This window comes from Chiloscyllium punctatum, chromosome 7, assembly GCF_047496795.1.
Source record: "Chiloscyllium punctatum isolate Juve2018m chromosome 7, sChiPun1.3, whole genome shotgun sequence".
Taxonomy (NCBI): domain Eukaryota; kingdom Metazoa; phylum Chordata; class Chondrichthyes; order Orectolobiformes; family Hemiscylliidae; genus Chiloscyllium; species Chiloscyllium punctatum.
This window is the reverse complement of record NC_092745.1, coordinates 87,065,826-87,090,422: the sequence shown is the minus strand read 5'-3', so window position 1 is coordinate 87,090,422 and position 24,597 is coordinate 87,065,826. Positions and strand designations below refer to the sequence as shown.

The 24,597-nt window shown below is 43.9% G+C and overlaps 1 protein-coding gene across 1 annotated transcript in view; it reads left to right on the top strand.

The window, feature by feature from the left end:
- The first annotated feature begins 8,969 nt into the window (after nt 1-8,969).
- Nucleotides 8,970-24,597, top strand: part of LOC140479895 (metalloprotease TIKI2-like) — a 418,380-nt gene continuing 402,752 nt past the window's right edge. Inside the window, exons 1-2 of the mRNA XM_072574253.1 lie at nt 8,970-9,548; nt 9,984-10,544. Coding sequence (XP_072430354.1) covers nt 9,426-9,548; nt 9,984-10,544 — 684 coding nt within the window. The 5' untranslated portion in view covers nt 8,970-9,425. The remainder of the gene's footprint in view (nt 9,549-9,983; nt 10,545-24,597) is intronic.

Below are 24,597 nucleotides of genomic sequence, written 5' to 3'. Positions count from 1 at the left end.
GACCTTTCAATGTGAACCAGCTGTGAAAGGTGAACCAACCTTTTGTTTGCCATTCGTAAAAGTGCATTATTTTCTTTAGTGGGTTTTTATTGGGCGTTTGTGTCTGTGAGCAGTAGAACAATTAGACTTCTGGTGTGAATATGTGAATAAGTAACTTCCTTTATTTAAACTCACAAGAAGTTTGCTGCTGGTTAATTAAAGTGACAACACCAACAGAGGACTTAGAAGAACATACCTTTTTAAAATACCCACTGACTATAAATATTAAGATTAGTATTTGAGGGTTTCGGGTTGCTCTTCTCTCCTATCTATAACAACGGACTTCCAGAAGAGATTTGATAATGTGTCACATTAATAGGCTTGTCAACAAGGCAGAAACTCATGGAATATAGGGCACAGTAGCAGCATGGTTACAGGGCTGGCTAAGTGACAGGAAACAAAGTGTCATGATGAATTTTTATTTGGGACTTCAGCTATATTGAAATATTGGAAAATCCGGTGTTGCTAATCTTAGAGAACAGAAACTTTAGAAGAGATTTTTCAAAACCATGAGGAAAATAGACAGAATCTGTTGCCATTTGTGGATGGATCAAGAATCAGAGATTAGATTCCCTACAGTGAGGAAACAGGCCCTTCGGCCCAACCAGTCCACACCGACCCTCCAAAGAGTAACCCACTCAGACCCATTTCACTCTAACCAATGCACCTAACACTATGGGCAATTTAGCATGGCCAATTCACCTGACCTGCACACCTTCGGACTGTGGGAGGAAACCAGAGCACCCGGAGGAAACCCACGCAGACACGGGGAGAATGTGCAGACTCCACACAGTCACCCAAGGCTGAAATTGAACCTGGGACCCTGGTGCTGTGAGGCAGCAGTGCTAGCCGCCGTGCTGCCCTTAATGCTAAATGCTGGATTTAAGGTGATATGGAAAAGGTCCAAAGAGGATATGAGAAAAATCTTCTTTCAGCAGTGATTACTTTGGACCTAGAATGTGCTTCCTGGGAATATATTGGAGGCAGATTCAATCATAACATTTCAAAGGCATCTAGATAGACATCTGAACTGAATAAAAGTTAGCAGGCCGCAGCAAAAATACATGGTACTGGGGTAGTGTATTGAGATGAATAGAAAAGTGATTAATAGACAGGAGCCAAAGAATAGTCTTTTTTCTGAAATGGCAGACAGTGACTAGTGAGGTACCACAGGGATTGACACTAGGACAACAGTTATTCACAATATATATTAATGACTTAGAGGAGGGAACTCAATGTAATATCTCAAAATTTGCAAATGACACAAAGCTTGGATAGAAGGATGAACTGTGATGAGGATTTGGTCAGGCTGAGTGGGTAGGTAAATTAATGGCAAATACAGTATAATGTGGATAAATGTAAGGTTCTTCACTTTGTTACCACAAATAGGTAGGCAGATTATAACTTGAACGGCTATGTATTGAGAGGTGGGGGGAATTTTCAGTGAGACATTGGTGTCCTTGTTCACCAGTCACTGAAAGTAAGCATGCAGGGGCAACAGGCAGTAAAGCAGGCAAACTCTGTGTTGGCCTTCATAGCAAGAGGATTCGAGTACAGGAACAAGGATGTCTTGCTGAAATTATATAGGGCATTGTTTTGGCCACACCTGGAATATTGTGTGCAGTTTTGGTCTCCTTATCTGAAGAAATTATTGTTATAGAGAGAGTGCAATAAAGATCTCCCAAATTAATACAAAAACAGAAACTGCTGGACCATCTCAGCTCATCCCTACAGCATCTCTGTAGAGGAATCAGGGTTAACGTTTAGGATCCTTCATCTGAACTGATGGTGGCTGGGAAAAAATTGTTTTTTATGAAGAACATAGGTCGTGGAAGGGTAAGGTGTACATGATAGATGCAGATAGAGCACAAGGAGAGAAAGAAGAACAGTTGGACAGACAAGGGAGTGGATAATGATCAGCCTAGGAGAATGAATTGCTGCTAGTGGGGACTATTGGTGGCTAACAATGGGTAGTGTGTAAAAGCTGACTATTTGATAACAAGGCCTGGTGTGTGGGGGTTGGGGTAAAGAACACTGCAGCAAGCCTGTGACATAGCTATTGGCTAGAGTTCAGGATGGTGTGTTGATGTGATAGGAAACTAGCAGCTCAAGGTCTTTTTTACAGAGACCGCGAGGCGGTCACCAAGTCTATACTTCGTTTTCCCAATGTAGAGGAGACCACATTGTGTGCAGCAAATACAGTAGACTAGATTGTGAGAAATGCAGGTAAAGTGCTGCTTCACTTGGAAGGTGTGTTTGGGCCCTTGGATACTGAGGAGGGAGGAAGTAAATGGATAGGTGTTACACCTTTTGTGTTTGCAAGGGAAGGTGTCATGGGGCTATGGGGGGGTGGGTGGGAGGGGGACGGGGGGAGAGGCGGCAGTGTTGAGAGTAAAGGATGAGTTGACCAGGATATCCTGGAGGGAATGGTCCTTGTGGAAGGCTGACAAGAGAGGGGAGGGGAAATATGTTTCTGGGGGTGCCATCTTGCTTGAGATGGTGGAAATGGCAGCTAACAATCCTCTGGATGTGGATCTTGGTGGGATGGTAGGTGAGGACAAGGAGAACCCTACCATTGATGTGGGAAGGAAGAAAGTGGGTGAGGGCCGAAGTGCAGGAGATGGGTCAGACCTGCTTGAAAGCTCTGTCAAGAATGATGCTGGGGAATCCTCAGTTGAGCTAGAAGGTGGACTTTTCAGATGCCCCTTTGTCGAAGTTGATATCATCAGAACAGATGCAATAGAGACAGAGGAACTGGGAGAATAGAATAGAGTCTTTACAGGAAGCAGGGTATGAGCTTGGATGGTCAAGGTAACTGTGGGAGTTGATGGGTTTATAGTGGATACTGGTGGCCAGACTATCCCCAGAAATGGAAACAGAGATGTCAAGGAAGGGAAGAGAGGAGTCAGAGATGGACAAAATAACGATGAGAGCAGAGTGGAAGTTGGAAGCAAAAATTGATAAACTTTTCTAATTTCAGATGAGAGAGGGAAGGAGCACCGATGATATCATCAACATGCTGGAGAAAGAGTTGTGGCTGGAGGCTGGAATAGGACTGGAACAGGGAATGTTCCACATACCCCATGAAGAGACAAGTATAACTGGGATCCATGCGGGTACCCATGACCACCCCTCTGACTTGATGAAAGTGAGAGGAGTTAAAAGAGAAGTTGTTCTGAGCTCAGCTAGGTGGAGGCTGGGGATGGTTCAGGCTTTTGTTCCAGGAGGAAGTGGAGAGCCCTGAAACCATCCTGATGGGGGATGGAGGTGTAAAAGAATTGCATGTCCGTGGTAAAGAGGAAGTGGCTGATCTTCAATCAAAGTGGGAGACTACAAAAACATTGCAAGGAAATCTCAAAAATGAAGACCACAGCACATGGAGACTTAAAGAAATGCGTGTGTGTGTGTGTGTGGGGAGGGGGGAAGAGGTAGAGGCGGTGCGAGTTAGCACTTGTTAAATGTTAGTCAAGATTTTTCCAACCTTCCAGGGCAGTTGTTGTATAAATGATCCATAGTCCAAGGACAGCAGGTGAGTATGCTAATAATTAACTAAAGAAAAACAACACACTGTGGTGTGCTGGTAGTGCACTTACTCTAGGGTATAGGGTCTGGCATCAAGTCCAACCTGCCCTGGGGGGTGTGTCTGAACCGTGTGACTCAAAATAATTTTAAAATTTGTCTTTGAACCTCCAGCTGTGTGCTACTTAAAACTGTTAAAAATTACAATCAGTTGTTCAAAGTTGTTTTGAAAAAGCCATAAATTGCTTGTTTCTTCTGTGCTAATTCTCTATTCATTTTGCCATTTTTTAAAATTAGCTTAAAAAGTTGACAGCAGATCTAATATTACAACCAATGATATATAATACAACTGTTAAGTAGGCAATACAAGAACTGAAATTCTAATTCTGCCTCACACTATCTTTGATTATAGAACTTGGAGCTCACAAGTCATATAGGACAGCATTTATAACTCATCAGGAAAATTAAGCATTCTTAAAATCAATTTCAAAGATAATGGTAAAGACAGTACAAAGTCCCTTACGGAACTGTATCTTGTTCAAAGGCCATTACAACACTAACAAATGAAGTGTAGTGCTTTTAGCTTAATTGTATATGAGATGAACAGACAAAAGATATCACATGACCACTGCAAGTTCTCTGGTGACAAGCAAAACAATTTATAGTCATTAAAAAAGTTTTATTAATATTCCATATTTCCATATTCCATATTACATGGCAGATTTGGAACTGAAATGCAGCATTCAATTGCTTTTTACTATTTTAAAATAAAACCTGACATTTAACTAGGATGGGCGAATGCTATTGTTACAACAGAGGAGAATTGGGGCATATATTAAGAGAGATCTTTAAAATGTTGAGGCAGAGGATGGAGTAAATAGAAACAGTGTTTCCAGCGGCTGAATGACTCAAACACAACGGATAAGATTACATGTGAGAAATGAAGGGCAGAAAGTAGGTGCTCTGGAGTACAATCCTGGAGTTAGTAGTTGAAGCAAAGACCATGCTGACATTTAAGATTAGTAAAGTCATTATAGTCTTACCAGATGATGGGCTGCTGTGTCACTATCTCATCCCTGATGAAGGGCTTTTGCCCGAAAAGCCGACTCTCCTGTTCCTTGGATGCTGCCTGACTTGCTGTGCTTTTCCAGCGCCACACCTGTCGACTCTGACTCTCCAGCAACTGCAGTCCTCAATTTTTCTCTTTTGTTCTGCCATTATAGAGAGGGAGACACACACAACTAAGGTCGTTTAACCTGAGGGAGCAACTGAGAAGGGGACTCTTCATGGTAACCTCAACCAGTGCAGGAATTGAGCCCATGCTGTTAGTATCACTCTGCACTGCAAACCAGCCATTCAGTCAACTGAGCTAACCTATCTTCTTATATTTGGATCATAAGACCATAAGGATGTTGCCAGGGTTGGAGAGTGTGAGCTATAGGGAGAGGCTGAATAGGCTGGGGCTATATTCCCTGGGGCGCCAGAGGCTGAGAGGTGACCTTATAGAGGTTTATAAAATTATGAGAGGCATGGATAGGGTGAATAATCAAGACTGTTTCCCAGGAGTGTGGGTGTACAGAACTAGAGAGCCATAGGGTTAAGGTGAGGGGAAAGATTTAAAAGGGATTTAAGGGGCAACTTTTTCATGCAGAGGATAGTGCATGTATGGAATGAGCTGCTGGATGGGCATACAAGTAGGAAAGGTTTATAGGGATATGGACCAAATGCTGGCAAATGGAACTAGATTAGATGAAGGCATCTGGGCGGCAGGAAGAGTTGGACTGAAGGGTCTGTTTCTACATCTCTGAGTCTATATAGGAGTAGAATTTGGCTATTCAGCCCATCAAGTCTGCCCTGCCATTCGATCATGGCTGATATGTCTCTCAACTCCATTCTCCTGCCTTCTCTCCTTACCCTTGATCCCCTAACCAAGCAAGAACCTACTGAGCTCTGCATTAAATGCACTCAATGACTTGGCCTGTGGCAATGAGTTCCATAGATTCACCATTCTTTGGCTGAAGAAATTCCTCCCCATTTCAGTATTCATGGGTCATCCCTGACCCTTACCCCTCAGGTCCTAGTCTCTCCTACTGGTAGAAACATCTTCTCCACATTCACTCTGTCCATACCTCTCAGTATTTAAGTTTCAGTAAGATCCACCAACTTCCTTAAAAGGTCCATTGAATACAGACCCAGAATCCTTAAATGCTCCTCATGTGACAAACCCTTCACTCTTGGAATTATTTTGATACACTTCCTCTGTTCTCCATGCAGGCTCATTCCTCCTTGGACGTGGGGCCCAAAAGTGCTCATGATATTCCAAATGTGGTCTGACCAGGTAATTATACAGCCTCAGCAGTCCATCTCTGCACTTGTAATCTAACCCCTCTTGAGCTGTCTTAGCCTTCGACTCAAACGAAATACATCCAGGGAAGTTATTTGGGTGGAACTGAGAAATAAGAAAGGGATGATCACCTTATTGGGATTGTATTATACACCCCCCAATAGTCAGATGGAAATTGAGAAACAAACTTGTAAGGAGATCTCAGCTACCTGTAAAAATAATAGGATAGTTATGGTAGGGGATTTTAACTTTCCAAACATTGACTGGGACTGCCATAGCGTTAAAGGTTTAGATGGAGAGAAATTTCTTAAGTGCGTACAAGACAATTTTCTGATTCAGTATGTGGATGTACCTACTAGAGAAGGTGCAAAACTTGACCTACTCTTGGGAAATAAGGAAGGGCAGGTGACTGAGGTGTCAGTGGGGGAGCACTTTGGGGCCAGCGACCATAATTCTATTCATTTTAAAATAGTGATGGAAAAGGATAGACCAGACCTAAAGGTTGAAGTTCTAAATTGGAGAAAGGCCAATTTTGACGGTATTAGGCAAGAATTTCGAAAGCTGATTGGAGGCAGATGTTCGCAGGTAAAGGAATGGCTGGAGAACGGGAAGCCTTCAGAAATGAGATAAAAAGAATCCAGAGAAAGTATATTTCTATCAGGGTGAAAAGGAAGGCTGGTAGGGATAGGGAATGCTGGATGACTAAAGAAATTGAGGGTTTGGTTAAGAAAACGAAGGAAGCATATGCCAGGTATGGACAGGATAGATCGAGTGAATCCTTAGAAGAGTATAAAGAAAGTAGGAGTATACTTAAGAGGAAAATCAGGAGGGCAAAATGGGGACATGAGATAGCCTTGGCAAATACAATTAATGAGAATCCAAAGGGTTTTTACAAATATATCAAGGACAAAAGGGTAACTAGGGAGAGAATAGGGCCCCTCAAAGATCAGCAAGGCGGCCTTTGTGTGGAGCCACAGAAAATGGGGGAGATACTAAATGAATATTTTGCATCAGTGTTTACTGTGGAAAAGGATATGGAAGATATAGACTGTAGGGAGATAGATGGTGACATCTTGCAAAATGTCCAGATTACAGAGGAGGAAGTGCTGGATGCCTTGAAATGGTTAAAAGTGGATAAAACCCCAGAACATGATCTGGTATACCCGAGAACTCTGTGGGAAGCTAGAGAAGTGACTGCTGGGCCTCTTGCTGAGATATTTGTATCATCGATAGTCACAGATGAGGTGCCGGAAGACTGGAGGTTGACAAACGTGGGGCCACTGTTTAAGAAGGGCGGTAAAGACAAGCCAGGGAACTACAGACCAGTGAGCCTGACCTCAGTGGTGGGCAAGTTGTTGGAGGGAATCCTGAGGGACAGGATGTACATGTATTTGGAAGGGCAAGGACTGATTCGGGATAGTCAACATGGCTTTGTGCATGGGAAATCATGTTTCACAAACTTTATTGAGTTTTTTGAAGAAGTAACAAAGAAGATTGATGAGGGCAGAGCAGTAGATGTGATCTATGTGGACTTCAGTAAGGCGTTCGACAAGGTTCCCATGGGCGATTGATTAGCAAGATTAGATCCCATGGAATACAAGGAGAACTAGCCATTTGGATACAGAACTGGCTGAAAGGTAGAAGACCTGAAAGGTAGGGTGGTGGTGGAGGGTTGTTTTTCAGACTGGAGGCCTGTGACCAGTGGAGTGCCACAAGGATCGGTGCTGGGTCCAGTACTTTTTGTCATTTACATAAATCATTTGGATGTGAGTGTAAGAGGTATCGTTACTAAGTTTGCAGATGACACCAAAATTGGAAGTGTAGTGCACAGTGAAGAGGGTTACCTCAGATTACAACAGGATCTGGACCAGATGGGCCAATGGGCTGAGAAGTGGCAGATGGAGTTTAATTCAGATAAATGCAAGGTGCTTCATTTTTGGAAAGCAAATTTTAGTAGGACTTATACACTTAATGGTAAGGTCCGAGGGAGTGTTGCTGAACAAAGAGACCTTGGAGTGCAGGTTCATAGCTCATTGAAAGTGGAGTCGCAGGTAGACAGGATAGTGAAGAAGGCGGTTGGTATGCTTTCTTTTATTGGTCAGAGTATTGAGTACAGGAGTTGGGAAGCCATAAGGGGCAACGTTTTCACGCAGAGGGTGGTACGTGTATGGAATGAGCTGCCAGAGGATGTGGTGGAGGCTGGTATAATTGCAACATTTAAGAGGCATTTGGATGGGTATATGAATAGGAAGGGGTTGGAGGGACATTGGCCGGGTGCTGGCAGGTGGGACTAGATTGGGTTAGGATATCTGGTTGGCATGGACGGGTTGGACTGAAGGATGTTTCCATGCTGTACATCTCTGTGACGCTATGACTCTATGACAGTAAATTACGTCCATGGTTAAAGAGACAGGAATGTATGGTGGCTGAGTGGCTACCACTGTTGCCTCACAGTAATTTCTGTCCCAGGTGTCTCTATGTGGAGTTGCCTTGAGGTGCTCTGGTTTCCTCCCACAGTCCAAAGATGTGTAGGTTCGAGGGAATTGGCCATGCTAAATTGCCCAAAGTGTGAGGTGCATTAGTCAGTGGGAAATGGGTCTGGGTGGGTTACTCTTCGGAGGGTTGTTGTGGACTTATTCGGCCGAAGGGCCTGTTTCCACACTGTAGGGAATCTAACTTTAAAGAAGGATTTGGAAGCATGTCGGATACAAGGAACTGGCGGTGGGGAGGATTAATTAATTTAAAGTTGCTTAACCCCACACTCATTTGATCAACTGGTCATTTAAACTGCTTCAGCAGCTGGGGGACAAAACCTTCCCTTCCACTTGGCTGGGAATACTCTGTTTGCATTCTGAAGGGAAGGCTGACATTGCTAGGAATCGTGTCTTCCTCAACCTTCCAGTGAGACACAAGGACAGGGAGTGAGGAAGGCGGGGGGAACCTTTTCACCTCCTGCAGATGTTGGCTGTTGATGGTTCGCGTGTGGGGCGCCACCTTCGGGCGGTTGCAAACATTCCTGTGCAAAGAGAAAAAAAGTTTTTCTCTCTCTCTCCCCGTTCCCCAGCAGTTTGGAAGTTGAGAGAGCACACGAGAGAGTGTTTAGCCCCTGAAGTGACATGCTGACATGCCGAGCAGTACCCGCCTTGCTCCGCCTGTTCAAATAAGAGGCAGCAGCCGAGCGCAGCGTGTGATGGGCGATCGCATCGCGGGGTGGGCCCGCAGGAGATGCTTTTGCAAACCTTCCCTCTCCCATCCCGATCACCTCAGCTCAGTTAGTGCAACCTTTTCAGGGGGGAGGAGGCTGGGCCGTGCACCGGGGGGAGGAGGTGGCCAGCATGGCGGCTTGTGGAGTTCACTTTCACTCCGGTGATTGTACCATCCCGGATCTGGGAGTGTGAGGGAGCTGGCCTTTCCCCTCACTTCCCGGCACTGGACAGAAACCTTCCAAAAAAAACCACACACACACACAGGAGCCAGGCGCAACAGTCCGAGAGAGAGAGAGGGGGAGAGAGCAACTCTGTGGATGGAAGGCACGATGCAGCCTCACGCCGGACTGCTCTGGGTTCTTGTGAGTTTGGTTGGACAGAGCGTCACCTCCAAAGGCAATAATCTCCGGGACACGGGACAATGTGAGCTCCCCAAGTCGGTGAGTGAGTTTGTGGATCTTCCCGTCACTTGTTGCAGCCTGTGTTCTCTCTCTCTCTCTCTGTCTCCTTCCCCCTGTCCCTGTCCCTCTTGCACTGGCACTTTTGGACTGAAGTTTTTGGGAAATACACATTCCTCCCTCATCCCAACCCTGGCTGTAGGGAACATTGTGACCAAGTGACTCCTGTCCTGTTCGGTATCTCCCCTTCCCGTGCCAGTACTTTACCTGTGGAAATGCCGAAGCATATTCTTCCTTTTGTCAGTGTGTACCTTCAGCGGGCTGTCAGTCTCCTGTTACACTTTTATTTTCTTTTTAAGAACAGTTCCCAGCTTTTCCTTTTGAACTGATTTTCGTTGCTTGTCTCACACGTGAGTTGATACTGAATGCGGTTCCCTGTTCTGTTTCTGTCCCTCTCCCCCCCCCCCCCCCCCATAGCAAACAGAAATGAACTCGTTCCTCTGGACGATCCGGCGAGAGCCCCCAGCGTATTTATTTGGGACCATTCATGTCCCTTACACCAGAGTGTGGGACTTTGTGGCGGATAACTGTAAGCGGGCTTTCCGGCACAGCAACAGCGTGTACTTCGAACTCGACCTGACCGACCCGTACACCATCTCAGCCCTGACCAGTTGTCAGATGCTGCCTCACGGGGAGAACCTGCAGGATGTGCTGCCGAGCGACCTGTACCGCAGGCTCAAGCGGCACCTGGACTATGTGAAGCTGATGATGCCTCTGTGGATGACTCCGGACCAGAGGGGCAAGGGGCTGTACGCGGATTACCTGTTCAACGCCATCGCCGGCAACTGGGAGAGGAAGAGACCCGTCTGGGTGATGCTGATGGTCAACTCGCTGACCGAGGCCGATATCAGATCCCGAGGGGTGCCGGTCCTCGATCTCTATCTCGCCCAGGAGGCGGAGAGGATGAAGAAAAGGACCGGGGCGGTGGAGCGGGTCGAAGAGCAATGCCACCCTCTCAATGGACTCAATTTCTCTCAGGTAAATGGGGCAGGGGGTGCACCAGGATCTCTCTGTACAGGTTACACACAGCGGCTGCTGAATGAGGCAGTCCAGACTCCGGGGAAACGCCACTTGTGTCTTTCAACAGGTGGAAGACTTCCTGGCAAAGTTCAAAGGAGAGTTGGGGCTGGTTAGTGATGATACGTTACTGTCTGCAAACAGACTGTCATCTCTGTGACCACACTGTGCTGTCTGTGACCACATTGTGCTCTCTGTGATCAGACTGTGCTGTCTGTGATCAGACTGTGCTGTCTTTGACCACACTGTGCTCTCTGTGATCACACTGTGCTGTCTGTGATCAGACTGTGCTGTCTGTGATCAGACTGTTCTCTCTGTGACCACACTGTGCTCTCTGTGATCAGACTGTGCTCTCTGTGACCACACTGTGCTCTCTGTGATCAGACTGTGCTCTCTGTGACCACACTGTGCTCTCTGTGATCACACTGTGCTCTCTGTGATCAGACTGTGCTCTCTGTGACCACACTGTGCTCTCTGTGATCAGACTGTGCTCTCTGTGACCAGACTGTGCTCTCTGTGATCAGACTGTGCTCTCTGTGACCACACTGTGCTCTCTGTGATCAGACTGTGCTCTCTGTGATCACACTGTGCTGTCTGTGATCAGACTGTGCTCTCTGTGATCAGACTGTGCTCTCTGTGACCACACTGTGCTGTCTGTGATCAGACTGTGCTCTCTGTGATCAGACTGTGCTCTCTGTGACCACACTGTGCTGTCTGTGATCAGACTGTGCTCTCTGTGACCACACTGTGCTGTCTGTGATCAGACTGTGCTCTCTGTGACCACACTGTGCTCTCTGTGACCACACTGTGCTGTCTGTGATCAGACTGTGCTCTCTGTGACCACACTGTGCTGTCTGTGATCAGACTGTGCTGTCTGTGATCAGACTGTGCTCTCTGTGATCAGACTGTGCTGTCTGTGATCAGACTGTGCTCTCTGTGATCAGACTGTGCTCTCTGTGACCACACTGTGCTCTCTGTGATCAGACTGTGCTCTCTGTGACCACACTGTGCTCTCTGTGATCAGACTGTGCTCTCTGTGACCACACTGTGCTGTCTGTGATCAGACTGTGCTGTCTGTGATCAGACTGTGCTCTCTGTGACCACACTGTGCTGTCTGTGATCAGACTGTGCTCTCTGTGATCAGACTGTGCTCTCTGTGACCACACTGTGCTCTCTGTGATCAGACTGTGCTCTCTGTGATCAGACTGTGCTGTCTGTGATCAGACTGTGCTGTCTGTGACCACACTGTGCTGTCTGTGATCAGACTGTGCTCTCTGTGATCAGACTGTGCTGTCTGTGATCAGACTGTGCTCTCTGTGATCAGACTGTGCTCTCTGTGACCACACTGTGCTCTCTGTGATCAGACTGTGCTGTCTGTGATCAGACTGTGCTCTCTGTGATCAGACTGTGCTCTCTGTGATCAGACTGTGCTGTCTGTGATCAGACTGTGCTGTCTGTGATCAGACTGTGCTCTCTGTGACCACACTGTGCTGTCTGTGATCAGACTGTGCTCTCTGTGACCACACTGTGCTGTCTGTGATCAGACTGTGCTCTCTGTGATCAGACTGTGCTCTCTGTGACCACACTGTGCTGTCTGTGATCAGACTGTGCTGTCTGTGATCAGACTGTGCTCTCTGTGATCAGACTGTGCTCTCTGTGACCACACTGTGCTGTCTGTGATCAGACTGTGCTCTCTGTGACCACACTGCTGTCTGTGATCAGACTGTGCTCTCTGTGACCACACTGTGCTGTCTGTGATCAGACTGTGCTCTCTGTGATCAGACTGTGCTCTCTGTGACCACACTGTGCTGTCTGTGATCAGACTGTGCTCTCTGTGACCACACTGCTGTCTGTGATCAGACTGTGCTCTCTGTGATCAGACTGTGCTCTCTGTGACCACACTGTGCTGTCTGTGATCAGACTGTGCTCTCTGTGACCACACTGCGCTCTCTGTGACCACACTGCTGTCTGTGATCAGACTGTGCTCTCTGTGATCAGACTGTGCTCTCTGTGACCACACTGTGCTGTCTGTGATCAGACTGTGCTCTCTGTGACCACACTGTGCTCTCTGTGATCACGCTGCACTGTGCCATTGCAGGCGGCGTGAGTGAAACACTCACAAGCACCCGCTCAGTATGAAAGTGCGAAAACAGAAAGTTTTCAGGAGTTCCTGTCTCTGTGAAATCTAAGCTCGCTGGGGGCTTCTTTGAGGCTGGTGTTTGATGCTTGGAAACTCGCTGTTGTAGTTCCTCAATCCCAGTCTCAGTGTCACATCTTCTCCCTCCGCCAGCTCAGGCTGTCCACAGTTGATCCTGTGGTTTTCGATCATTCACCGCCAATACATTTTCAGTTTGAAGTAGACGGTGACTTTTCATTCCTAAGCGCTCTGTCTTAAACCGTTTTAGCTACTCTTTGAGAAGGGTGCTGACTGCTTTCTGTTCTTCAGTATCAAACAGTGAAGGAATGTATCGATAAGACTCACTCATAGTGTCCATTTGTAAATATACAAAGGGTAAATAAAACGGAAGACTGTCGGTATTAAAACTCTCGCCGTGAATTTCGCGGCATCATAGTAAACGGATTAGATGTTAGGGAGAATTCATTTCAACGTTTGATAAAATGATTGTTCTGAATACCGGCGAGAACGTTAATGCTCTAAAACTGTGAAAGGAAGGATTTCAGGTCAACACTTCTTATTAACACTTCCTCATTACTTTGCAAAGGTCTGTGAACATTATTAGAGGCGCCGTTCAGAGAGAGAAAAAACTATTCCTGAAACTCCTATAGTCACAAAGCAAATATAATACACTTGTTTTACTTCCTAGGCTCTGTTTTGCTGAATTAAGTCTAAAATCTTTAAAACAGAAGTTTAGTTTCTCTGGGAAAAGAACAGAAGGTGCTGGAAATGCTCCTCATTTGTGACAGTATCTGTGGACAGTGAATCAGTTTCCTGGTCCCGAGGAAAGATTTCAGTTCTGAAACTTGTCAATTTATTACTATTTCCGCAGGCACCTGTGGGGGGTATGCCCGGCATTTTCTGTTCGTTTCTCGTTTCGATTTCAACTTCCCGGCGCCTGCAGTATTTAAAAAAAAATATTTATCTGTGCAGTTCCGAGTATCAGATTCTTAAAGGCCGAGAGAATCCACAGTGTATTCCACTGGGTCAATGATAACAGGATTGGTCCAGTTCAGCCGAAACTGCTTGTTGCTCAAGGATTACCTGTGGTTGTGGGATGCATCATGCGGAAGTCCTGTCGCTCTACACTGCCGGGTAGTTATCTGGGAAGTTAGAATCCACCATCAGACCCCCAGCACTGAGTTAGCGATTTCAGAGGGTTCTCGCGACATTAGCTCAATAGATACTCAGGAAAAATTAGGAAAAAAAACTAAAACCTGCTTTAACTCCTGGCTATTGACAGTATAAAACTGTCCTCCCTGATTCGTGTCTGGCAGGTCCAAATACACTCCTCTGGACCTTACCCCTGCCATCAACCCAACCCAACCTATCCCCGATGGGCACCCCTTGCACCCAACATTAGCCCCTTTCCTGAAATCCCTTCCCAACTTGACCTCCCAAACTCCCTGCCCATCACCCTGACCTTTTTCTGCATCCAATCAGGAGCCTGTGATGGAGCCCTATGGGCCTGTTCCTTGGATGCTGCCTGACCTGCTGCGCTTTTCCAGCAACACATTTTCAGCTCTGATCTCCAGCATCTGCAGTCCTCACTTTCTCCCCTATGGGAGTGGCCAGACTTGCAAAGGGAAGGTAAGTGGGCAGTTTTTGATACGGTTGCTGTTGGATAGAATTGTTTTGACAGCAATCGGAAGTTCAAGATTAGAAATAACTGGTCACAGTGCCTCTCTGTGGACAATGGTTAATGGCAAAGTTGGGCTTCACTACAATGCCAAGACCCAACAATGAATGGTGGACCTTTCTGTGAAGTGTAGGATGCCAATGCTTGGAGCTTTACTGTTTGACCGAAACAAGGGAAGGCACGGTATCATGCGAGTTCAGATGGTTTGGGGAGAGGAGTGTAGTTAGGGGATTGTAGGTGGTTTGGAAAGTGTGGAGATGTGAGTGGGGAAGGCAGGGAAGTAATTAATAATAAAGTTAGAGAGTAAGCCAAGAAATATCATCTTCATGGTTTTCCTCTGGATTGATGGTTCATGCTCCTATTAGTTAATGGACTAAATTTCAGTCTATTGCTGATAAATTCTAATGAAATTGAACTTCTCTCAATGCTTTTTTTATATAATCCCCACAGTGTGGAAACAGGCCATTCGGCCTAATAAGTCCACACGAAACCTCTGAAGATCATCCCACCCATGCCCATTCCCCCCTGCCCCATTCCTGTAACCCTGCATTTCCCGAACCTACACACCCCTGAACACTATGGGTAATTTAGCCTGGCCAATTCACCTGACCTGTACATCTTTGGACTGTGAGAGGAAACCGGAGCACCTGGAGGAAGCCCACGCAGACATGGGGAGAATGTGCAAACCCCACACAGACAGTCACCTCAGGATGAAATCAAACAGAGGTCCCTGCCGCTGTGAGGCAGCAGTGCTAACCACTGAGCCATCGTTAAATCAGTTTCTTTGTTTGTAACTTTCTACTTAAGGTTGGTGTTACCTAGATCACTGTTTTCTCACAGTTTTTAATCAAATTGAATGGACTTAAGTCAGCCATTTATTTTAAGAATTACCTGTTCATTTGAACATTTTTGTATACAGAAAGTCTTTCTGTGATTTTAATCTGATGGAACTAATAATTGAGAAACCAAAAGAACTGCGTATGCTGAAAATCAGAAACTAAAACAGAAATTGCTGGAACAAGTCTGGCAGCCTCAGTGGAGAGAAATCAAAGTTAATGTTTCAACTCTAGTTACTAATGGTAAAGAAAGTTGGTTTTTATACAGAAGATGGGGTGGAGGGATGGGGTAAGGAGTAAACAATAGATGGAGATAGAACCCAAAGAGAGAAGAACAGTTGGACAGACAACGGTTTGGATAATGGACAGCATACAAGAATGAGTAGCTGCTGTTCAAACTTTCCATGTCATACACAGAAACAAAATTGACCCAATGGTCAGGACTTTCAATAACAATAACACAAGTGTTTAATGTTATCTTTTAGCTTGTAAATCTGGTAGATTATTTTTAAACTCACTTTTGAACTTTGTGTAATTGCAAGTGTCTTTTATAAAAAAGAATTAGTTTTGGTTTTTAAATCCACTGTTTTTCTTGCAAGGGATCGTCCCAGATTTCACCTATTGCTCTTTCTACTGTTCTCAACTGATAGTGCCAACCCGGCTGTCTGTTTGCTTTCTTACACCACCCCCCTGCAATGGCAGGAAGCCCCAGCTGGTCTGGCTATGGAATGACCTGACTGTGCTAGCAACAGGAGGAGGATGAAAGAACCACATTGTTGGAATGAAGTGCTAACAGCAACATGTAAATCTAAAGGTCTTGCAGGTAGTCAGAGGAGGTTATTCATTTACATAAGAGGGAAGCAATAGGGACACTCTTGGCATTACTTGCTATTGAGTTACACATAGATGTGTCATATCAAAAGACATCAATGAACCATGTATAAGGATATAAACTTTTATTAGGGGATAGAAACTTTAGTTAATGTGGTTAATTGTCATTTATACCTGTGAAGCAGAAGTTCATCAGTGTTCTAGAAGAAACAGTGTCATGGATATATAGGATGGTACAAAACAGTACTTCTTAAAACATTTGTTACCAATAACAGTTGATACTTATTTAGCAGTTGTCATAGAAAATTTTCCCTTGCACTTCACAGATGTGTGTATTGACAAGTGTATTGTATAATTCATGCTCTTGAGCCACAGTGTTCAAGTAGGTTCCAAGTATGGTACCTGGTCTTTAGCATTCCACACAGTTCAAGATTTTATTAAGTGTTTATTAAATGTGAGCCATTGCTTCGAAACCCGCAATTTACAGGTATGATGAGGGAGATTGGGAAAATAATAACTGTTAGAAATGCTGGATCTTTGCAGTTAGCTGTTTGCAGCCATGGCTATAAACGCAGTAGTAACTGATGGCTCCTTTGTCTTCTGTTCTGTGTCCAGAAGCAAGTCCAACCCACAATACTGCAACCTCCACCACAGTGCAAGGAGACAAGTCCTAAACCAACCTCAGTCAAACAGAGCTTAATGTCCATGCTGTTGGGACCAACCTGATCCACACTGACTGTCTAGCCAACTGAGCTAATTGATCTTCCTAGCCCCTTGCCCCATTCCCAGGTGGATGAATTACTCTATGAAAAAGGAACCCCCTGTTGATTGATATCTAGTGATGCTGCTAGAATGTGTGATTGTATGTTCAGCCACATGTTCATCTCCCCATGTCAAATAGCCACTCATCATTCGTTAGAGGGAAAAAAGATAGTGTCTTGTTACACCTCAGGGCATCACATAGTTCTAATGATACTCCCACAGTCTCAAAAGTATTCAAAGGTGCATTAAGATTATAACTGCCTCATGTTTGCCATGTATAACTTTTACAGTCATGTTTTACAACTTCAAATTTTCAGTATAGTTTTCAAAATAATGCACGATTTTGATCAGTGTTAATTTAAATCTCACTCAGTAAGTTCCTGGTGATTTTACTGTTCACACTGTATTATGTTTCCTTGGCTGTGGAGGATGGAATGGGGTTTGTGGGTTACATCCTGACCTTGATTTGCAGCCCTCTATGTCACTGCAGTTAACTTTTCTTTGGTGTCAGTGGTCAGTGTGTTACTAAGTCTGTAACAATTTTTATATTGATGATATCCCTGCCTGCTGATAGAACTGTGGTTACTGCTGATTACTTTTGATCAGGCGCTGAGTTGTAAAATTTGAGCTGAAACTTTCTGTTGCAATTTATATGGATTGTAACTGGTGAAGAAAAGCATTCTTTGGAGGTTGGAGCATTATCACCTCAGGCTATTTTGGAAGCAAGTTGGAAAAGATCAGCAGCTCCGAACTGCTATATTTGTTGACAGTACTTGATTGTAGGTAGTATTATATTTTATGTAGAAACATAGAACAGAGGAGCAGAGTAAGCCAGTTGGCCTTTTGAGCCTGCTCTACCATTCAGTATGATCATGGATGGTTATCCAACTCAATATCCTGTTCCTGCTTTCTGTCCGTAATCTTTAAGTCCTTTAGTCCTAAGAACTATATCTGCATCTTTCTTGAAAGTCTTCCAGGTTTTGGCTTCAGCAGAGTCCTGTGGCAGAAAATTCCACAGGCTCACTGTTCTTTTGGGTGGAGAAATTCCTCTGCATTGCTGTTCTAAAAGTCCTCCTCCTTATCCTTAGACTGTGAGCCCTTGTTCTATATTCTCTGGTCATTGAGACCATCCTTCCTGCATCTACCCTGGCTAATCCTGTTAGAGGTTTATAGATCTCTATTTTATCATCCCCACTCTTCTAAATTCTACAGAATATAGTTCCAACTGATCCAGTCTCTCCCTGTACGTTAGTCCTGCCAACCCAGAAATCAGTCTGGTAAACCTTTGTCACACTCCCTACAATGCTAGAACAACCTTCCTCAGGTAACGGGACCAAAATAGCAGATAAAATTCCAGATGTGTACAGTGCCCAGAAGCAGCAAGACATTCTTGCTGCTGTATTCAAATCCTCCTCCTTTGAAGGCCAACATATCATTTGACTTCTTCATCACCTGATGCATCTGCATGGTCACCTTAGCGACTGGCGCATGAGAACACCCAGGTCTCTTTGTGCCAGCCCTACTCTAAATTATTACCATTCAGATAATCTGCCTTTCTGTTTTTGTTAACATAGTGGATAAACGCAGATTTGTCCACATATACTTCATCTGCCATGTATTTGTCCAAATACACTGAACATCTCTGCATCCTCCTCACTGTTCACTCTCCCATCCAACTTTGGGTCACCTGCACATTTGGAGATATGACATAGGTTCCTGATATAAATCAATAATATATATTGTGAATATCTGGGATCCAAGCAGTACACCATAAGTCCCTGCCTGCCACTTGGAAAAAAGACTTGTTTGACCCTATTGTTTGTTTTCTGTCTGCCAATATTTTTGGTATTCATGCAGTCTCTCTACTCTGGTGGAAATGCCAAATAATAGTGCAAAAACAAACTTTTAATGTGGTAACATCTTATTTTTATTTGAAACATCATATTCTCTTCTAACTTACAAGAAAACACTTCTGAAAGGAACAAAGGTCATTATGGACCTTTGAACAGCCAACACAAGCACATGACTAGCTGGAGAAAATTAGCAGGACTTTAGCACTTGTGGAGTGGAAGCAGAGTCAACGTTTCAGGTCCAGTGATCCTTCAGAACACTGGAGTTCTGATCAAGGGTCGCTGGACCTGAAAAGTTGACTCTGCTTCCGCTCCACAGATGTTGTCGGACCTGCCTGATTTTTTAAGCTATTTCTGTTTGTGTTTCAGATTTTCAGCATTCACAGTTCTTTGTTTTTTGATCAGACCAATCAACATCTATAAAGAGAAAAAAAGACAAATACATCTCAGTAGGAGGTTATTCACTGTGTAACTTTGCATTTCTCTTACTATTGATGTCTGTAATCTTAGCATGTAAATCTCATGGGGTGTAAAGAGAAGATGCAGAGATTGAGGGGCTCGGTTGCTAAATGCACTATAAAATTCACCTGCACATCTCAGAAGGATTCGTCATTTAATCTAAGCTGGCATCTGTTTTGTTGGTCTGTACCTGAATGGTAGTATGCTGCTTCAGTTAGTGCTGACTTAGAGATGGGAGGTTCTATCAGTGGCTGCAGTTTAGTTGGGCTAAAATTGGGCATGAGTAGGGATGTAAAATAGGTGGAATAACAGCAAGAGCCCATTATATATTCTGACTGTAGGCAAAGTTAATCAAAAGGAATATCTGATATTGCATATCTCAAAACGAATCAGTTAGGTCTTTTTATTTGTCACTGTTCAAGATAGGTTTCTAAGCCCCCCCAGTGACTTATGTTAGAAGGTGTGCACATGTATATCTTCTATTCCTATGGATTGGAGGCTTGTTAATGTAACCCACTTTTTAAATAAGCAGGTAGACTGAAAAGAAGGGCGTTACACACCAGTTAGCCTTGCATTAATAGTAGGGAAAATGCCAGAGTCTATTACAAATGATTTAAAGCAAAGTACCTGTAAAACAGTGACAGAATTAGACTGAGTCAGTGTGAATTTATGAAATGGAAGTCATGCTTCATGACCCTACTGGAATGTTTTGAGGATGTAACTATTGAGTTGATAAAGGGGAGCTGGTGGATGTGGTTTACATGGACTTTCAGAGGCTTTTAATAAGATCCCATACAAGAGATCAGCATGCAAAATAAAAGTACATGGGATTGAGTAGTGCACTGGTTTGGATAGAGAACTAGTTGGCAGGTAGGAAGCAAAAATAAGAATAAATAAGTCTTTCTTCAGAGTGGTGGTAAGCAGCAACTGGAGTACCACAAGGATCACTGTTTGGACCCTAGCTATTCACAATATATATTAATGATTTAGAAGAGAAAACTAAATGATTGAGGATGAGAGGGTGAGCTGTGAGGATGATGCAGAGATGCTTCATTGTGTTTTGGATAGGTTGAGTGAGTCTGGCAAATAACTGTTAGAGGAAGTATAATTTCAATAAATGTGAGGTTATCTGCTTTGGTAGCAAAACATGAAGGCAGATTATTATCTGAACAGCATAGATTTGGAAAGGGGAGATGAATTGAGACCTGAGTGTCTTCGTGCACCAGTAACTGAAAGTAAGCATGGAGGTGCAGCAGGTGATGAAGAAAGCAAATGCTTTGCTGGCCTTCATAGTGAGAGGATTCAAGTATAGGAGCAAGGTTATCTTGTTGCAATTATGGAGGAACCTCAATTATCTGGCATTCAATTATCTGAATTTCGGATTATCCAGCAAGATCACAAGGTCCCGATGCTTGGCTAAACTATGTTATCCTGCATTCGATTATCCGAATTTTGATTAACTGAATGAAATACTCCCCACATGTGTCCTTCAGATAATTGAGGTTTCTCTGTATACAGAGCCTCAGTGAGACCACACCTGCAGTATTGTGTGTGGCTTTAGTCTCCTTATTTGAGGAAGGATGTTCTGTCTATTGAGAAGGGACAACAAAGATTTATTTGATTGATTCCTGGGGTAGCATGACTGACATATAAGGAGAGGTTGGAGAGATTGAATTGGTCAGGATTATCGTCACTGGAATTTAGTAGAATGAGGGGAGATCTCAGAGAAACTTATAAAATTCTAACAGGACTAGGTAAGATAAATGCAGGAAGAACATTCATGAGCAGGGAGTTCATTGCTAGGGGCACAGTCTAAGGACATGAGGTAGGCCACTTAGGACTAAGATGAGAAGTTTCTTCACCTAGAGAGTGGTGAGCCTGTAGAATTACCTGTCACAGAATGTAGTTGAGGCCAAAATACTGAATGTTTTCAAGAAGGAGTTGTGGGGAGAAAACAGAAACAGTACTGAGTTGAATGATGGAACAGGCTGGAAGGGCTGAATGGCCTCCTCGTGCTTCTGTGTTCAATGTTTCTGATATTGCTGTCCTGCAGTCAAGTATCCTGCAGACTTTAGCCTTGGCTCTCAGCTAAAGGTCTAGCATTAGTTATAAAATCCAGTGCCTGTGGAACTGGAATTAAGCAACTATCTTTAGGAAAGGAAGAGAGAACAGAATTTAGTAACAGTTTTAAATGTTAGATTAAAATCTAATCTAAATTGCAGCTGTGCCAGAAAACCATTCAGTGATTGTCAGCGTGGGTTTTGAGAACTAGGCAACTTGGTTTAATTTCACATCCATTCAAGAAACTGATCCAGAATAGTAAATAATTTTAGATGGCAGCTGTTCAACATTCTGCCATTTACACCTCCTCTTGGCATATCTTTTGTTTCCTTGTCATATTACCACCCTTTTTGGCTTTGCAGTACCGGCTACTGTGCTTTGGTAGTAAAGCATGAAGGCAGATTGTTATCTGAATGGTGAAAGATTTGGAAACAGGGAGATGAATTGAGACCTGGGTGTCCTCATGCACCAGTTTTGTCATTTAATTTCCATTGTATCACTTCTGCTGTTTAGCCATTATTCTCATTGTCACTGTGCTAACATCTGTTACATTTCTAACTTTTCCCAGTATTGATTTAAAAGATTGTCTCCATGAAAAGTCCAGTTTCTTTTTCACAGATGCTACCTAAACTATTAAGTTTTTCCAGTATTTATTGTGGTTCACCATCATATAATTCAACACTGATTGAAATGCACAGCAGCAATTTGTCACTGCTTAATACCATGATGTCGAATCCAGATGCACTGATCTCAACAAAATCCTGTCTCACGGCAAGCTGCATCATCCAAGTTACTGATTTCCAGATTGTTAGACTACAAAGCTAAGTTACAGATACTTTAACAATGTAAATCAGACACACTGTCTGATTATATGGAGCGAGTGAAGGTATGACATGTGACCACTCTGGCTGTGTGCACACAATACCAGCTCCCAAGAGGATCAGTTTCCCCAAGAGGACTTTGAGCATTTCTTCACCGATAATTGCAGTGTTTGTTGTGATGTCATGGAGTATTCTGTGGTGTTGTGTTAAGTGCTGCTGTTACACTGGGCTGTCCTCCAGCTCCTGGTTTGGGTGGAGACAGTTGAATCACTGTGTGGCTTGCTGTCCGCTACTTTTTTTGTATCAAATCTCCGATGCTGAGGGCACAAATTTAGTATGAAATTTGTGGTATACCAAGTTTTAATAACGTAATTAAGAGCAGCCACAAAATCCTTGGCATAGGAAGTGGGGATTAGTTCAGCATGAAGAAGAAGAAGAATGGGCGAATGAAAACACAGGACCACAACTGACCATAAATTTTGGATGCTGCGGTCTTTTGGAAGGGGACCATTCTAATTTCACCTATGTTAGGAATATTTTGCAGTATCAAAAATGATAGTCAAAGTTGAAAGACACTTACACTTAACCCTTGGGAGCATATTAATGCCCTGACTGCGTATTATTCATAAGGTTTGATCTGAGTGCATCATCAGCGCATTGCCCTAATGTGGAGCTTAGTGTTTAATGGAAAAGTAGCAGAAAAGTAAAGATTAATTTCTCCCCTGAGGGAACCCAGATTACAAAGGAGTCCCTGCAGTGATGTAGCGCAGAACCATTTCATATCATTGAAATGTTCCTTAAGTGGTATGGGCAGTGATGAAAAATTTGTGAGAATGGAAAAATGAGATTTTCAATGTTGAGAAAAAAATCTAATTTTTCCTTTAAGCTTTTAATGGTCAGATGAGAATTTAACTAGTATGCAGTGTGGACCCCGTTTGCATTGATTAGCATCTCATTATCTAACACCATTTCTACACAATTTCTGATTTCCCCAGGTACTAGTGAGAAACTAGATGGTGCCAATCAGAGTGGTTACCTGGAGTCTGTGGTTTGCCAGTGTCTTCTCTGAACTTCCATGATGGTCAATATTCCCCAACTGCTTTTGGCATGCTCAATGGCTACCTGTGCCATTCTTCACAGAAGTGAGCATTGGCAAAGCCCCAACATTATGACAGATCCCTGACCACCTCAGAACACACTTCAGGTCTTTACCACTACACTTTGGAGATCACTGACACCTTACACTAAAACTCTGCTATCAGGTTGGTCTGTATGCAGGGATTTACACAGCTATCATGTATCTGCAGAGGATGCATCTGAGGGCTCTTCACTTGCTTTCTTAGTGCTCACACACTTTGTGCTTTCGTGGATGCCCACTGCATCTCTTCTTTATCTTGCCTTTTAGTGCAGACAGAAAACCAGAGAATACTTGCCAGCACAAAATGGTCAAAAGGTAGACATTATTGCTGTGATACACATTGTTCCAGCATGTGGCAGTAGCTTATGTGACAAATACATTGCATGTACTTCAGTTAAATAGCCATGTCTGAAAGTTGGTGACAGAGTAGCCCTTCATTGTGATAAGGGAAACTGTCGTCAGTGAAGGGCTACTACTACACTCAGTCAAGGGCATCCTCCAATTCTATTCCAGTGGATTGTCTACAGTCAGCCTGATGAGTTTGGACAGTAAGTGTCAAAGAGTTATTGAGGTGTGATGTGTTGGGAAAAATGGGAAACACAAGTGGGGGAATTGCAACTATTATAAGATTTAGGGGGGTTAGTGACTGTGAAAGAGAACAACTCCAAATATAATTGTGGGATTTGGTATAGCATGAGAGGGTTTTTCTAAGTCACCTCCACCCTGCCTAAAGGAGGAAATGAGTGAGAAGAAAGTGGCTGGAAGAGCAGTTAGTAGTGATATTGGAAGGAGTTTCTTCTGAGTGAGTAGGTAGCACAGAGAGCAGGAAAGCTTAGCAGTTTAGGAGGATGAGGTGAGAGCCATTGAGGGAAAATGATACATTTAGTAGTGATAGTGTCAAACCATTAGCTTTTGTAGAAAGTATGTGTGGTAGCAGAGTTATGGTGAGAGGGCGGTAGCGGAGAAAAGATGGTAACACTTACGCTTGAGGAGAGTAGAAGGTCATTGACTTCCTTTCAGCAATACAGGATGGTTTCCACACTGGGGACACTGCACTGATTTGAGTGGATGCCTCCATCCAGTCTGGCAATGTCTGCCACCATGGCCTCCTTTGGTGATCTGAAGGAAAGTGGATGGCCTCCTATCAGTTAACACATTCCTCAACCAGTATTAAGGGAGGTATTATAATTCGGATTATAACAATCATTTCATCAACTAAATTAGGAGCTGGGCTTCAGAGATGTATCACAATTAGTTCAAATGAAATGAGGAAGGAACAGCTGTATATTTTAGAGGATCATTTCTACTATGACAAACTTCAAGACCTCTGAGAAGGAAGGAATGATCCATGCTCTATTGCTAACAAGTTTCATCAGAAGAGCCATACCATTTGTTGACATTGCAGTTATTTGGAAATACAGCTGGGCTGCATGATGGGTGC